We start from the raw sequence: 16921 nt of genomic DNA, 5'->3' as shown, positions 1-16921 counted from the left end.
GGACAATGAACACCGGAATGGTAGCAACAGGAACACACTTGTAACCCTGGTGCCCACAGTCGGGAGTGAAATTATAAGTAGTCCTGGGTCATGATATTAAAGTACTTTTTATTCTTTCAAAGACAGTGACAGTTACAGCAAGTATCCAAACTCGAAATCGTTATATAAATAGTAAACAAGACTAAAGAGAAGAGGATAGTGTGTGATAGCATCATAATGAAGTATTGGTGGGTGTTGGGAAGAGATCGGTGTATATGAATTGACAGACCTTGAAAATGGGTCTGAATCTGAATTTCTTAGTTTTTACCTGAGAACTAAATTAGTGTTTTTAAAATATTTAACTTTCATTTTGGGGGGCTTAAAATGTAATGAAATAACTTTAAAAATGTGTTCTTCTGGGCCAATCACAGAAAACAAGCTGGTACTGTACCTGTCCACCATCTGTCATCTCTCCCATTTGAGTTAGGGTTTAAAATAATGAATCCGTTCCTCAAGATTCAAACTCTGACATGGAAATATTATCAAGGTAGGTCATTTTTTCAGGCCTTCTGGCCTTGACAAAGGAGTTAGGCAAACATTTAAAATGACCGAGAGCAAACAAAGCAACATTGTGCCGGCCATTTATGTAAGATGGAGGAAATAGGTCACAAGGAACCTTGCCCCCGTCTCCCTCCTTCCACACACAGAGACTGGGCATACTTACAGTCCTTCTGCTCCATTGTGCTCAAGGCTGCTCAGGATTGTCACCACTACAAACATTTGCCTCACCAATGGAGGGCATGACTTCCATTGGCTTTTTGTTTTTGTTTTGCACTGGCAGAAGGTCTGGGGTGTGCAGAATGCATCCTTGCAAAGAATGGTGTAGAAGCTACACTCCCCAGGGCTCCAAGAGGCATTGTGGCTGAATGAGGCACAATTCCTTCAGCAGCTCCCCTTGAGAGAATGCACCTCCCTCAGTACAACTGAAAGGCACAGTTGAACCCTTGAAGAATGAATAATAAACTGATTGTGCAAAGAAGCAATGACATCCAAAATCTTGATTTTTTTTTTTAGATGGTTTGAAGAAACTTCTCATTAGGAATATTAGGAAAACATTGTTTGCTGTATTTACAGAAGAATGTGGACTGCTGAATATAGCAGAACATATAATCATTTTTAAGTGAAATTTTTTCAGAGTAGATCCATGGCTAATTTGTGACCTAGGATAAATTCTTATCTGTTCAGACTTTATAGCACTAGATATGGCAAGAGAATTTAGAAATGATATCTAGTGATTTATTTTTTCATTCTTGTAGGCCATGAATATTGTCACTTCAGTACTACTTTTGTATGCAAAAGAGGAGGAAGCTTTCTGGCTGCTTGTGGCTTTGTGTGAACGCATGCTGCCAGACTACTACAATACAAGAGTTGTTGGTATGTTAAGGGGATTGTTTTTTCTAAAAAGTCCTTAAATATCCAGAAGCCTGTTCTGTTAATTTTTTTATGTTGAAATAATCAAATGGTCAGCACTGATGATATGTGAACTGTTGCAAACAGATTAGAGAACGAAATGGATAATTCTGAAGTTTGGAAGCAGCTACCTAAGTAGATATTCTGCTCAGTGTTAGTTCTTCACCTGCTTGAGATAAAACAGAATTCTACAATGGACTCGACTTGACTTGATGTAGGTTAAAGAGATCAGAAGGAGGTGGGAGGCTAGAATTTTAAGTGTAGAGAATAGAGGATATAATATAATTACCAAAGGAATGTTGGTGAGAGCCAGGGTTGAGCAGGTTACAAGAGAAGGTTGTATTGCCACTCACCTCTAGGCTGTTGGTTTGAAAGGACATTAATAACTGAAAGCCTTTACTGTCTAATGACTGGCTGTTGGCTTGTGCTAAATGAGTTGGTGCTTTCAATCCACTTCCATCACAAAATCACTGTTACATATCCTTGCTAGCAAAGACACCGAAGACTGAGCTTACCCACTCAATCCTAGAGGTAGTGGTGTGGAGATGCTTGTGTTTGCTGTTGCCTGTGTGGTGTGCATGTTCTGTAGAAGCTCTTCAGCTTTCTGTGCCACCACAGGGAACTTCTTACAACCACAAAATTTGCCTTAAAATTAAAAAAAAAAATCTTCTCCTTCCTCCCCCTATATTGCCTCTCCCACCACCACTCCTGTGATGCTGAGAAGTAGAATTTATGACCATTAATGGTGGGTAACTTATCTACAAGTGCCAACGGATGGGTTTCAGAACAAGAAAAAACCCTGTTTGCTTTTTCTAGGCTCTGGGTTTATTACACGTTTGTTTTCTGTATAACAGTGTTTTGATTTTTTTGGTGCATATCACAATTTAATCAAAGGGAAGAATCTGTCCTTTGGTGGTAAGGAAATGTATATAAGCATCTTGGAGACTGTTCTTACAATATTTTTCCGAGAAGGGTATAAATGTGTATTCATTTGATCCTAAATTCATGTGTGCCCAATGTTACTTATTTCCAACAGGAGCTCTGGTGGATCAAGGTGTTTTTGAAGAGCTGGCCCGGGACTATGTTCCACAGCTTTATGACTGCATGCAGGACTTGGGCGTTATCTCCACCATTTCACTGTCCTGGTTCCTCACGCTTTTCCTCAGTGTAATGCCATTTGAAAGTGCTGTGGTGGTTGTGGATTGTTTCTTCTATGAAGGAATAAAGGTGATATTCCAATTAGCTCTTGCTGTGCTGGATGCTAATGTGGACAAGCTGCTGAACTGTAAAGATGATGGAGAAGCAATGACAGTCCTGGGAAGGTATTTATTGAACAAAACCAAAGCTCTGCTTCTGGTTTTAGTGCATTTAAGTTATTTACCAAGAAGTTGATGATGTCTTTTAGATGCTTGCAATCCTTTTTGTCTGTAACAGGAGCTATGTGTGCCTTTGTCAAAAAAGGCTTTTCATATATTTCTGGGTGACCATATCTACTTATCTAGGCCTGGTATTCACCTAAAAAGTAGATCAACCTAGCTACATCACTGAGGGCTTTGAAAAAATTTGCGCCTTGTGTGATGTATTTAGATTGACGTAACCCCCACTGTAGACTCAGCTAGGTCAATGGAAGATGTACCGCCTCATCGAGATGTGGATTAACTACATTGATGGAAAAACCCCTTCCACTGATGTAAGAAGCATCTATATGACGGCACTACAGATGCAGATGCAGCATTGTATCTGTGCCGCTGCAGTGTAGATATACCCCTAGGGGGACAAAGTTTCAGAAAATTACAGCCACTTTAAAAGCCTACAAAGGTGAAGCAATCAGGAGTGTTACCCTCAATTATGCACAACTGCTCCTATTAGCCAGGCTCAACAAAAAATTTTTTGTCCTTTCTAGTTTCTAGAATATCCTTCTGAACCTGTCTTACAGGGATCTTCAGCAAGTCTTGGTTGGATATCTGGAATTTTTTACTTCATCTTCTGACTGTTAACTTTTAAGAGCAAGTAGGAAAAATACCTGAATTCAAGGGTAACTAGTGTTGGAAATAGACTTGCCAGAGAATGCAATAGATCTAGAAAGGCTCATGAAGGGATAAAAACACGAGGCAGGTTGGTAGACCTGGATGAGTCATTCATTCTGAACTGAGACTACTTTATGTAACCTAGAATACCTGGGAAGGTATTTATACCCTTCATTTGATTTCCTGACATTTTGTGTCAATGTTTAGATTTCAAGGTGCTGCTGAATCAGGTTCTTTAAAAAAAATTAAAGTGAGGCTCAGGGTTATTTATACCCAGGCATGAGTGGTGGTATGATGTGTGTTGGTTTTTTAATTAACTTGGTATTTAACACACACACAAAAAAAAGCAGCCCTGGCCATCTCATCTCTCCTCTCAGAACTAAGCCCCAACCCTTGCTGAGGAGTTATGAAAGGAAGGCTTTTGTGGCTGCACGGTGATATACAGCAGCTACACTAGCAGGAAGGATGCTCTTGATACTCTTTTCAGCCAGGTTTTGGGGAATGAGAGAGGCAGGGGGTGTTGAGAATCAAGTACACCATCCCCTGTTCCAACAGGAATGAGGTGAATAGTGCCCCACACATCTTTATTTGTGTAAGACGGCTCAAACAAAAATATTTCAAGACTCTGTTTAGGGAATCGTTGGCAAATTGTGGATATCTTACTGTGATCAGATGGATTTTATATATTTCTTGATAAATGTGATTTAGGTAAACAACTAATGCAGCTCTGGGGAGAAGTGGAATGTTACGAATTGGCAAAATAGGTCTCTTTGTCCAAATAACGGAATAATACAGTGGTTTGATCATACTTATGTAAAGTCAGTCTATATGTAACTGCTACTGATCCTCAGAAAAAATGTGTCCCAACTTTTCTCATTTAGATTTTTTTTTCTTCTCTCCCATTCAGGTATTTGGACAGTGTGACTAATAAGGACAGTACTTTGCCACCAATCCCTCACCTTCACTCACTACTCAGTGATGATGTAGAGCCTTATCCTGAGGTGGATATTTTCAGACTCATCAGAACTTCCTATGAGGTAATTTAGGATTTTGACTAGAACTGGCTTGAGGACAACAATTCTGTTTCATGAAGGATTTTGAGATATTGAAATTTGGCTTTATTTTGAATGAGAGCAAAACCTGAAAATTTCAAAGTTCTCCAAAGGAGTATTCTGAACATTATTGTTTTGGATCAATCAAAGTATTTCATTTTGATGTAGACATATTTTATTTTATGTTATAACATGTAATATAATACAAAATTTTAAAAAATGAAACACAAAAATTGCTTCAGAACAAAAAATCCATGTTTATGTTCCCAAAACGTTGAAACAGAATTTTCCAACAGAAAATGGTTCTGTCATTTTTTTCCAACCAGTTCTAATTTTGACATAGGCATAAATAACTCAGAGTTGGAAAACTTCTGGCAAAAACCCCAATAACAGAATAACTAGTCAATGTTCATAAAGTGCATAGTAAAGTCCAAGAAAAAATGGACTAAACTTTGCACATCAAAAGACTAAGGATTTTTGTCTAATCCTTTAAATTAAATTTTAATAAAACATTCAGAAAATATCCCTGACACTTAACTTTTAAATGCTGATTTCAAACTCCGGACCAACAACAGGAGCGAAATCTCTCCTTTATGGGAAATTAATTGGTTCTTTTCTTCCCTGTGCCATGGAGAACTAATTGATATTTTAAATCAAAATGTAGGATGATCCTAGCCATCTAAAACTGCGACAAGTATTTCAGATACTTTCCCCATGTCCTCCACGTCTCAGAAAAAAAAATTACTTTTGAGCTATGTAAAAGGCACCAGAAATCTGCTGCAGGCTTTAGCAATAGTGAATTCCACATTGAGGGTGAATTAAATCTGAGGGTTGTGAGGATTTCCCCCCTCTCTAGTGGGGTAAGAATACAAACTGGCAGTGGAAGGGTAGACATTTATGTAAAGCTGCCATCCCATTTTTGCCTTGTTTTGAATCCCACACCATTTAAGAAAGCTGTTATGGCCTTGACTATATTTAGATGAATAAACTGGCCTCATGCATAGCCACAATCTGTCTTTTGTGGGCATATGTAGTACAAAAGTTCGTAGCTCTTTCTAGTTGAATAGAAACTTACAGGAACAAGGCCAAATGTATCCCTAGTGTAATGGCACTGAAGTCAGTGGAATATACCAGAGATAAACGTGCATCTTTTTTACTTGTACTCTATTTGAATGTAGGCTGTTAAATCAGCTTGCAGTATATATGTTTTGATGGTGTTATTTCCTGGTATTAAACTGCCACATTTTTCAAGAGATAATGAGGGCCCTCTGTTGTTCTGTGACACTTACGTTTCTGGCCCTAAGTTTGTTGTACCCAATTGGGATTGGGGACCCATTGCATTGGGCTTGGTATAAATATAAGAGAGACAAATTTGTTGTAAATATCGGGAAATCTCCAGCTGCCATTGGGCTAACATTTTATTTACTGCATTTTTAGTATTTTAGCTTGTCAGAGGCACATGGATAACAATGTAACCCTTGTCGCTTGCCCTTTATTAAAAGCTGTATAAAAATAACAAGATGTACTGTGAAAGGTGACTCTTTTCCTTTGGCATAAGGGATATGATATGCTTTTTGTTCCAGAAGGAAGGCAAGCTCTATCTGAACAACTATCCCATGACACTTGCCTTGGGGGAAGGGAGGAGGGAATGATTAATCTGAAAACTCAGTGAGGGAGTACTATTAACTGAAGCATAATATTTAGCCATTTACCACACTGTGCTGTGATCCTATCCAATCCCATAAGCTAAGGAGGGTTGAACACTTGGACGAGAAACCTCTAGTGAAAACTCAGGTGCTGCAGGAAATAGTGCTGACAATTCAGTGGGTAGAACTCTTTCCAGAATCAGTATTGAACTAATGCCCTAGCATGGTGTATGAGGCAGGAATAGAACATTGTACCTGTAGGTTTGGGGATTTTTGATGTGTTTGGGGGTTTTTACAAAGGGACTTTGTACTTAACATATCAACAAATGCATTTTATTTTGCCAATGATTTTCTTTGCTATTATTGATGCTGTTTTGTGTTTTAATAAATCCAGCATGTCGTTTTATCTGATCCTGTAATAAAGTCACAATCCACAGTGTTTGCAAACTTGTTGCGCAATTAAAGAGCTGGGGTAGCATTTCCAAAATTGCCTACAGTCCCATTTTCAAAAGTGACTTAGGACTCATTGACTTCAACTGGGACTTTAGCTCCTAAGTGCCTGTCATTTTTTTTAAAATGGGACCTAGGCTCCAGAGTCACTGGGTGCTTTTGAAAATTTCACTCTTGACTTTTTTTTAAAATATTTCCGTACTTTCACCTGCACTTTTGTGTTTAAAAATACTTGTAACTGTTTAACCAGGCTCCGTAACTGTCTGTTTTTCAAAAGGTTTCCAATTTTAATTGGAAAATTAACAAATAAAGCAGGGAAAACATCCTGCTACTTCTATCGTGATTCGTAGAAGTACAGATGATATAGGAATGTCACAACTTAACATTAGTTGATCGCCTAAGAATGTATTAAGTTGATACCCCGCACTTCCTCACTCTGGAATGCATATCACAATCTGATCCACTGGCAGCAGCAGGCTCCTCCATGACTTTTATATGTGGCACCCTAGATGGCTGGCTTTATTTCTTGTTCTAAAAGCTGGCCCTGGGTTTCTTCAAAGGACATATTACAAAGATGTTCATGTTTGGGAAAATCTCTATTGAAAGTGCATAGAAACAAATCTATGGGACAGAGGTTCATGGATGTGAGAGCATGAGCCAGTGCTGTAGGTCCACTGAACGATGTTCTCAGTATTATATTTTTGCCCTCACTTTCTTTCACCTGGCATGCAGGAGTAGAGTATTAATGTACTTTGGAAGTTATGCATATGTTGAGGAGAGAACTTTGGTCTAGTGGATAGAGCCCTGAACTAGGATTCAGGAGACCTTGGTTCTATCCTTTCTCTGCCACTGACCAGATGAGTGACCTTGGGCAAGTCACTTCACCAGTCTGTGCCTCGGTTTCCCCACTTGTCAAATGGGAATATAATGAAACTGACCCCCTTTGTAAAGCACATTGCTCTCTTCAGATGCAAAGTCCTATAAAAGAGGTAGGTAGGTAGGTATTAACTTTTGAAAATGGCACTTAAGTTTTTAAGTCATTTAAGCACTCTTGAAATTTTTACCCATAGTATGAATTTCATTCCTCATATTTGGATTTAGACAGTTGTTTGATAATATACAAACTGCTATCTCGGATCAACCCAATGACCCATGTAGCCCAATATCCTGTCTCCAATAGCGGCAAATAACAAATGTTTCAGAGGAAATTGAAAGAAATCCTGCATTAATAGCTATGGAGTAACCTGCCTATAGGGGAAGTTTCTTCCTAAGCGAACTTCTAACTGATGAGCATTATGCCCTAAAACATGAGGGTTTATATCCCTTCTGAAGTGCTTGGGAGGCAAATGGAAATGAAATGGTGGAGGACAGAAAATCTAATAACAAATTTCTGAAAATTCAGTTTGCAAGTCATATGTTTAGAAAAATGTCTTTAATGTCACTCAATATTTGTCTGAGATACTCATCTTACATCATTTCTGAACACTTACAGAATTAATTGTTTGGTTTTTTATTTTTCATGCATAAAAAGAAAACAAAGTATTCCAGGTACTAGCGCACAATTGAAAGGATCCATTTTGTCCTCCTTTTTAGAAATTTGGAAGTATACGAGCAGATCTGATTGAACAGATGAGATTTAAGCAAAGACTGAAGGTGATCCAGACTCTTGAAGACACCACTAAGCGCAATGTGGTAGGTCCTTGGAAAAACATGCTTGCTAAGATTAAGATCAATTGATTTCTGAAATAAAAATATCTTTCAAATGGCACATATATAGGAAGCTTTTAATTGTAAATGTTACATTTCCAAAGGTGCGAACCATTGTGACTGAGACTTCTTTTACTATTGATGAACTGGAGGAACTCTATGCTCTTTTCAAGGTAAAGCCGTAGTCAAGATAAGATCGCGTGCATGCAGGAAAAATAAACATTTAGATTTGACATGAAAACTGCTGTCTGCTAATGAATCGATCTAAATTTGTGAGTTATTTGGTGTTGTCGTGTGCCCTGTCATAAACTGGAATTTGCAACTAGATATAATTGAAAATACAAAAGAGCCATTTTTAAAAACTAAAGAAATAATTATTTTGCTAACTAATTTGATTAGAAAAATGTATTATCCTGAGGACATCAGTTACTAGAAAAGTAAGGAGAAGACCAAATCCTGGGTCACAGTTTCAGCCAGCTTACAAAAACTTCTTTGTCTGTCTACCTGATTTGTGGGCATAGTTCTGAAAATCTGGCCCCAAAATATCTTCTTTATGCTAAATGTTGGACAGCCCGTAACTTTACGTCACATGGTACTTGCTACCTGCTACAATTGATGGTTTTAATTTATACTGAATCTTCTGTAGTTTTTCTTGCTGTCCAGAGACTCTCTTGAAGTAGTGTTCTAATAGTAAGTAAAAGTTGGGGAGAAGTAAGAATAGAGTCATAGATTTCAAAGCCAGAAGGGACCATTATGATCTGACTTCCTGCATACCACAGGCCATATAATTTCATGCAGTAACTGCTGCCTCAAGTCCATAAATTCTGGTTAAACTATAGTATATCCTTTAGAAAGATGTTCAGTCTTGATCTACAGACTTCAAAGGAATCCACCATATCTCGCTGTATGTTGTTTCAATTGTTAATTATCCTCGCGGTTAAAATGCCTTATCATTGCTCAGTCCGTGAGTGACACACACTGCAGTAGGTTGTCTTCTCTTGATTGGCCAGGATTGAGTTTCTTAAATATTCTGGTAAAGGGACGTATTTTCTCTTTGAATCTCTTGTAACTAGTCTCCATACTTAACTACAGTCCCAATCATGCAATATGATTCTCTAGACTGTATCCTTGCCCCTGAGTATTCTCAGGACTGTGAAATTGGTGAGATTGCGAAAGAGTGAAGAAGTCCAGGATCACACTGCATGATCAGACCCTATTTCCTTGCTTCTGCCCCCCCATGAAATCAATTTGAAAGCCCTTATTGACTTCAATAGGAGCAGGATTAGGCACTAAAATAAAGCAAGTATTTCTGCAAATGCCAAGTAAATGTTTAACCTAAAGACAGCAAAATTCTGTTTCAACAGGTATCTTGTAATCAGCCACTTTACTAACTTGAAACAATACATAGCTGTGAAAAAACAAGATTGAGCATATCAGATCTGTGTGTATATATATATTTGAGTCACATCTGCTTGCTTCTTTGACCAAAAAAATGTTTACTATTATTTTTTTTCTGGGGAGCAGAGCTGAATTCTTTTCTGTTTCATAAAGCAATTCTTTTCTTTTTTTGTAAGAAATGCCAATGCTCATCATAAATGAATCTGCTAAACTCAGATGATGTTGTTTTAAATGTATTTATTTTTGTGTTGGTGATATTGTTGAGCCGTTTACAGAAATGGTGGCAATCTTACAACATTTGCCTTCTCTTCAGGCGGAACATCTGACGAGCTGCTACTGGGGAGGGAACAGCAATGCTTTTGACCGTCACGACCCCAGCCTGCCGTATCTGGAACAGTACCGTATTGATTTTGAGCAGTTCAAGGGGATGTTTGCTCTTCTCTTTCCTTGGGCATGTGGGACTCACTCAGATGTGCTAGCTGCACGCTTATTCAGACTGCTGGATGAAAATGGAGATTCTCTAATCAACTTCCGTGAATTTGTCTCTGGGCTAAGTAAGGAGAATTTAATGAATTAACCTGAGAAATATGGTCCGTTACTCAGGATGAGCCAGTTTGTCAGAAATCCTGATGTTATACTGACTGTGACTGGCACTAGTTTAATATAAACAAATGGAATTTAGAGAGTTACAAACATTAAAAATTATAGTTAGAATAATAATATGATGTCACTAACATTAGTTTCCAAAGAGGAAAAGGTTAAGGCTGGCTTGGTATTCTGTCCTAAAATCTTTCTGCATTTTTGGTTTTATGCTTCCAGTAGATTGCACTTGTTGATATTTGCCAAGAAATATTTGCTGTTTAATTCTACTTAATGGCATTAGGTTTTCCTAGTCAGCTGTAATGTAAAATAAAGCTCCACCTAACTGAAATTATCTAATTTTCTAAAGATACATAATATAGAATATCTAAATATTTTTCTAATAAAATAATTCCAACATCTAGTGAACTGCCATAGAGTACTTGAATTTCATATTACTCGTTTTTCCACAAGCCAAAGAACATTTCGATTGAGGTTAACATAATAGCAGAGACTAGTTTATCCCTTGGTTACTCTTTGATCATGATCTTGTTTTCCTGGGTCTTTTCTAGCAAATATCTAATTGAGCTAAGTCCTATGATGCCTTTATTTGGCCACAGTTTTTGAAGTTGGGGCTTGCACAAAGAAGTTGTTCTTAAACAGAAAACCCTATGGCCATGAATGTAGTAATGTGATGATGACTATTTTTGAGAGCTGCAAATGTAAACACTCTTCTAGTAAAGAAGTGAGTTAGTGTTTAAACCACAGAACTCAGAGTCAGGTGGTCTGTGTTCTTTTTCTAGTTCTCTGTGATCCTAAGCAAGTCACTTAACTTCTCTGTCTCAGTTTTCCTATGTAAAAGGATAATTCATAAATGTTTGTAAATCTCTTAAGAACTCTTCTGATAGAAGCTGCTAATAATACTAACATGTTCAATGGGATATTGTTTAGGTACAGCATGTCATGGAGATCTTACAGAGAAACTGAAGCTGCTCTATAAAATGCATGTATTACCTGGTGAGTAAAAGACATTTAAAATAGCTGATTTCTCAGGCAAAACAAAAAATTGGAATATAGTTACTTAATCTCCATTTTCCCAATTAAAAAGACCTCTGGTTTCCCAGCTAAAAATAGGAGAGTGAAATTTCCTTTAGATACGAAGTATATGCAGCAGTCAAACAGAAGAGCTTCTGTCTTCACCTCACCATGGGTCCAGGGGATCTTCATGCACACTTCAGTCTTCTGCTCTGCTCATCATAAATGGGCCATTTTTATAGATATTTGCTTGTTTTCCTAGGTGTTAGTGGCTGCTGTTGTGCCCATCAAGTCGGGTAGTGTAATTCCACTGACTCACTATGGGTATCGCATCAAAGAAACTAGTCCTGTCTGAAGCCAGGTCAGCAAAGTACCTTAGCCTGTGCACAAGTTTAAGCATGCAAATAGTCCCATTGGCTGCATGTGGTCAAAGTTACGCACATGCTTAAGTGCCTTCCTGAAGATGCATGAGTGCAGCAGGATGCTTAAGGAGCCCCTCATCTCTAATAAGTACTTCCTCTGGGGCAAGCTTGAATGAAGATACTCATTAGTTGCTCAAATTATTTAGGACACATTTTTATTGAATTACAAATCAAATAAAACTAACCATAGGGCTGGAAGTCCTGGTAGCTATGAAAATGGGAGCACTTGGTTTGCCTTTCCAGGCTGTGATAGGCTATGGAGGCCCTCCTTTGTTTCCAGCAAGCAAGGAGTTAACTCTCTGCTTAGAATTCACACACATGTACAGAATAATGCTGTCACAAAAAAGCGAACATCTTTTTTGGGATATATTAGCGGGAGTGTTGTAAGCAAGTCACAAGAAGTAATTCTTCCACTCTACTCTGCGCTGATTAGGCCTCAACTGTAACATTGTGTCCAGTTCCGGGTGCCACCTTTCAGGAAGGATGTGGACAAATTGGAGAGAGTCCAGAGAGGAGCGCCAAAAATGATTAAAGGTCTAGAAAACATGACCTATGAGGGAAAACTGAAAAAACTGGGTTTGTTTAGTCTGGAAAAGAGAAGACTGAGAGGGGACATGATAACAGTTTTCAAGTATGTAAAAGGTTGTACAAGGAGGAGGAAGAAAAATTGTTTTTCTTAACCTCTGAGGATCGGACAAGAAGCAATGGGTTTTAATTGCCGCCAGGGAGGTTTAGGTTCGACATTAGGAAAAACTTCCGAACTGTCAGGGTGATTAAGCACTGGAATAAATTGCCTAGGGAGGTTATGGAATCTCCATCATTGGAGATTTTTAAGAGTAAGTTAGACAAACACCTGTTGGAAATGGTCTAGATAATACTTAGTCCTGCCATGAGGGCAGGGGACTGGACTAGATGACCTCTCGAGGTCCCTTCCATTTCCGATTCTATGAATAGAGTAAGAAAAGTTTAGGGATGAAGGGCCAAGTAAGGCTCTAAGAGAATACAGGAAAGTCTAAATAAACAGCTGCTTACTAGTCAGGAGCACAGTTGCCAACTTTCACGGGGTAAATAAGCACCCTGACTTTTACAATAAGCCAAAAACCAAGCTAATCCCATTTCAAAACAAGCCAATCCCTAAGAACCCCAACACTCTGTGACTAGATCCTCCCAGTGTGCAGTATGGGACTGGGGTGGGCCCACTGTGCACCCCGACTCTCTCTCCCCCCTGCTTGACCCCCTTTACCCCTGCTTGCTGGGAACTGATCAAAAAAAAGCAGCAAGGAGGACGACAGGTAAGTCCTTTTAAGAAGATAGAGCACTACCCCAACTGATCCATCTCTTGGGGCTGTAAGTGACACCAGTTTAGATGCATCAGTGATGTGAGTATAAGTCTAAAAGCGTTTGGGTGTGGGAGTCAAACTTGCATATCTCTCAATTTTCCTAATACACATGCCAGGCCCAAACTAAGGGCAGGCAGTCTGGCTCAATGTCAGTAACGTGTATCCACTGAAGAGAGGAGACTGCCCTCTATCCAAGTGATGAACTGAGAGGTGTCTTATCCCTCAGTGAGGTACCTAGCTCATCTCCCAACTGCTCTAGGTTGAGAAGCTCAATTACACATGCGCACAAGGCAAACCTTTGATGCAGAAATAGTTTCAGATGCACAACACAAGTTAGGATATTAAGCAAAGCATTCAGTTATTCTCCCAGGAGAACTTATTAGAACGAAAGATGGAATCCCTTAAACACAACAGAACTGCCACAGTTCTACTCTGCTGTGGTGACTAGAGAGGTGGGGTTGGGTGCAAGGAATCCATACCATTGTGAGCCACAGAGTAGTGTTTTGGAATAGCTCTCTTATGACAGCAGTGTAGTGCAGGAAGGGGAGAAACAAAGATCCATTACTCTGAATCAATGGGCCAAATCCCCCATAGAGGGCAGGGAACAACAGCAGCCACTCATACCACTTACGGGCTGAAGTACCTGCTCAGAGAAACTGCTCTGGACCCTAAAGAAGAGGACAATTCCTTCCCTAAGACCACAGGGATCTCCTGCATAAGACCCTGCACAGCCGACAAGTGCTTTGACTTTGAGGGTACATAGGTCGGAAATGTCCTAGTGACTCAGGCCAATGATGCATTTAGTGCATGTCTTTCCAGTAAGTGACCAGTACCAGAATTTTCAGAAGAAGGTACAATAAATCTATTTAGTGGACAGTTATGAAATAATCTGCCCACAGAAGTAGTTTCTTCTTAACTACATCAGGTAGTGGTTGGCTTCTCTCTGAAACATGAGGGGGTTAAGTGCTTTTTTTTTTTTTTTTTTTTTTACTAACCTTCCTAAGTGTGGATATCCTCATTATGTGGTACTACACTTCTAAAATGTGAAACTCTACACGAACACAAATCTACTTTGTTTAATTTTTTAATTAAAAACACAGTAATTTCTTTCTTTCATCACACAGATCCATCCCCTGAGCAAGAAGAGCCAGATTCTGCTTTTGAAGCAACTCAGTACTTTTTTGAAGACATCACACCAGAGTATACACATGGTAGGTGACTTTTTCTCTGCAAGAGCATTATCTTGTCTTTTCAGTGTTTTAAGACCCTAAATATTGGTTAACACTAATAACCTTACTTTTAAATGGATACTTTCTTATTGGATTAAAATGAAGAAATAAAATATTTTATGTAAAAAGAAATGTATATGACTAGTGTTTGTTCTCTGTAATATCTGTGAAGATGTCTGTTTTCAATAAGGCCTTCCTTCGATGCTGTAATGAAGAATTCCTCTGGGGGTAATGCCATCAGTGTGGTGGTGATGGTATGTCACAAGTTCAGCATGTATGACTTTGTGGAGGATCAAAATGAGTATGTTGGCTGTGAAGGAAGTAGAATCTTGTTTAAATGTGTTAGTAAGAATTGACAAAAGTGGCAAAACAATTGATGATGCATATGGACAGTACCCTGAGAGAGTGAGAGGCTGTATCTGGCTATAGGGTATAATCTCTCCATGGTGTGCAGAACCTTCACAAAGGCTGACTGGGGATAAACATGAGCATAGGGCCTGTGCATCCCCTGTGTGTTGTGGAAGGGGTCCACTGCTAGCCTGCAGATCTTATTTATTTGGTTCCAGTGGCTTCAGCACCCAATGCGATTGGAAGAGTGGGGCTGAAGATGGAACAGCAGCTGCAGAAATTAGGGTCTCCAAAATTTCATAACACAGGATGCGTTCTTTAATCTGCATATGCGCCATATTTTACAGATAAACCATTTTGGCAGTGTTTTAATGGGTCTTTAGATGCTTTGAGTGGAGATTTCAGTGAAGTCAATAGGAGCTGACTTAGGCCAATGCTGAGAACTTTTAAAAGTTCATCCTTTGTCACTATTAAATTTTAAATCCTCTGCCTAAAAAAAAGCTTATGAAATGGCTGGAAGTTGAAGCTAGACCAATTCAGACTGTAAATAAGGCATACATTTTTATCAATGAGAGCAATTAACCACTGGAACAATTCACCAAGGGTTGTGGTGGATTCTATATCACTGACCATTTTTTAAATCAAGAGTAGATGTTTTTCTAACAGATCTGCTCTAGGAATTATTTTGGGGAAGTCCTGTGGCTTGCGTTACACAGGAGGTCAGATTAGGTGATCACAATTGTCCATTTTGGCCTAGGAATCTATGAAACATCATGTGTACCCCTGTACAGAGCTTGGATGAAGAGAGAAGCTATAATAAGAAACCTCTAAAATCTACTTAAAATATATTTTTAATACATTATAATACAACAACTTCTGAAGTCTGAAGCTTTCTATGTCCCCCATTAGGAAGCAGAGAATCTCTCCTTTCTAGTGGCTTAAAGCTCCTGGTTCCAACCCTGAAGTGCCTGGAGATATTGGAAGTTACATGTCACTGTTTTTGAGGACTGAACATTGCCCCTCATGCACAGTGGGTTTCTGTAGTTTTGGGGAAAAGAAGAAGAAAAAATGTTTCTGAAGGTTGTTTGAAACTGTAGCTGCTGATTGATTGGAATGTTAAAGTGGTCTCCTGGGAGATTGCTTAGTGGATAGAGTGTATGAGGAGCAATTAGATGTACATTATAAATTCAAGTTATCATATGGATATCACTGTAAGCAGATGGTGGTGATATTTATTTGGTGGATTCCTTAATCATGGCCCTGGGCATTATATTGTACACAAAGATGGCCCTTGTACATGTCTTTATTTTATTAATTACATGGAAGTTGTAAGCAGATATAAAAATAAGCAAAAAATTGGTCATAGTTTAGTCCTCTCGTTCTTGACTGTGTCCTTTCATAAATGTAAAACTTTGCTTATTCTACTTTGTTTTGCTCTGTAAACATGAATACAATACACATGCATATCTGAAACTACAATAAATCTCTCGTTTTGTAAATACTTCCCAATAGTTGTTGGCGTTGACAGTAGGAACAAACAAGGGGCAGACGATGGGTTTGTTTCAGTGAGCCTGAAACCAGACAAAGGTACATATTTTCTCTGTATATTTTACTGCTTGAAAGATGGATTATTTTGAAGAAAGAAAAAATGCTAATGCAGGACCTCATGATAGACTTTGTCTTCCTCTTTTCTGGCCAATTCACTGACATTAGGTAAGAAAAACTCACAAGAAAATCGAAACTACCTGAGAATGTGGAGTCAAGAGAATAAATCCAAAGCAAAGAATGCAAAGGATTTACCCAGACTGAATCAGGTAAATTCTGTTGACATTGAGTTATTTTTCATAAATGCTAGAAGTTTGGTCATATTCATTTTGGCATATATAGTAGATTGATCAAATGTTAGTATTCAAATTGCAGGTTCATATGACAACTTGATTTAAAAATATTGCAAATATTAGAATGGCTGTTTTGGGGTGAGGAATGGGGGGAACAAAGCGCGCAGGTTGGTGATATTCAATATGAGGCCATCCAAACTTCTGTTGGGAGTTAAAAATAAATGGTACATCATTCATGTATATCTGTGGAATTTTTAAAAAAAGATGCTTTGGAAGGAGACTGCCAGTCCCAGAAATTCAAAAATAATGATCCCCTGTGTCCTATTGACAGATTCTTGTGAGGGGAAAAACTGGTTGACTGTTTTATTCCTTAGACTCACAGAAGTTAGAGATTGTAAAGA

The 16921-nt window shown here is 38.6% G+C and overlaps 2 protein-coding genes across 5 annotated transcripts in view; one reads left to right on the top strand and one right to left on the bottom strand.

Moving 5' to 3' along the window:
* TBC1D9 (TBC1 domain family member 9) overlaps positions 1-16921 on the top strand; it is an 81670-nt gene that overhangs the window by 59261 nt on the left and 5488 nt on the right. For both annotated transcript variants that reach the window (XM_039541151.1, XM_039541150.1), the window contains 10 exons: positions 1296-1413; positions 2486-2771; positions 4384-4513; positions 8218-8316; positions 8436-8504; positions 10043-10283; positions 11260-11325; positions 14230-14316; positions 16195-16269; positions 16396-16496. In XM_039541151.1, coding sequence (XP_039397085.1) covers positions 1296-1413; positions 2486-2771; positions 4384-4513; positions 8218-8316; positions 8436-8504; positions 10043-10283; positions 11260-11325; positions 14230-14316; positions 16195-16269; positions 16396-16496 — 1272 coding nt within the window. The remainder of the gene's footprint in view (positions 1-1295; positions 1414-2485; positions 2772-4383; positions 4514-8217; positions 8317-8435; positions 8505-10042; positions 10284-11259; positions 11326-14229; positions 14317-16194; positions 16270-16395; positions 16497-16921) is intronic.
* The window catches only part of ELMOD2 (ELMO domain containing 2), a 46776-nt gene continuing 39958 nt past the window's right edge, over positions 10104-16921 (bottom strand). Inside the window, exon 9 of one of the 3 annotated variants that reach the window (XM_039541170.1) lies at positions 10104-10225. In XM_039541170.1, coding sequence (XP_039397104.1) covers positions 10221-10225 — 5 coding nt within the window. In that variant the 3' untranslated portion in view covers positions 10104-10220. Of the gene's footprint in view, positions 10280-16921 lie in introns of all 3 variants that reach the window. The other 2 variants (XM_039541169.1, XM_039541168.1) reach the window with 2 other exon arrangements.

The sequence above is a fragment of the Mauremys reevesii genome, linkage group 5, assembly GCF_016161935.1.
Source record: "Mauremys reevesii isolate NIE-2019 linkage group 5, ASM1616193v1, whole genome shotgun sequence".
NCBI classification, from domain to species: Eukaryota; Metazoa; Chordata; order Testudines; family Geoemydidae; genus Mauremys; species Mauremys reevesii.
Note: the sequence above shows the minus strand (reverse complement) of the source record. Positions and strands in the feature narration are given on the sequence as shown.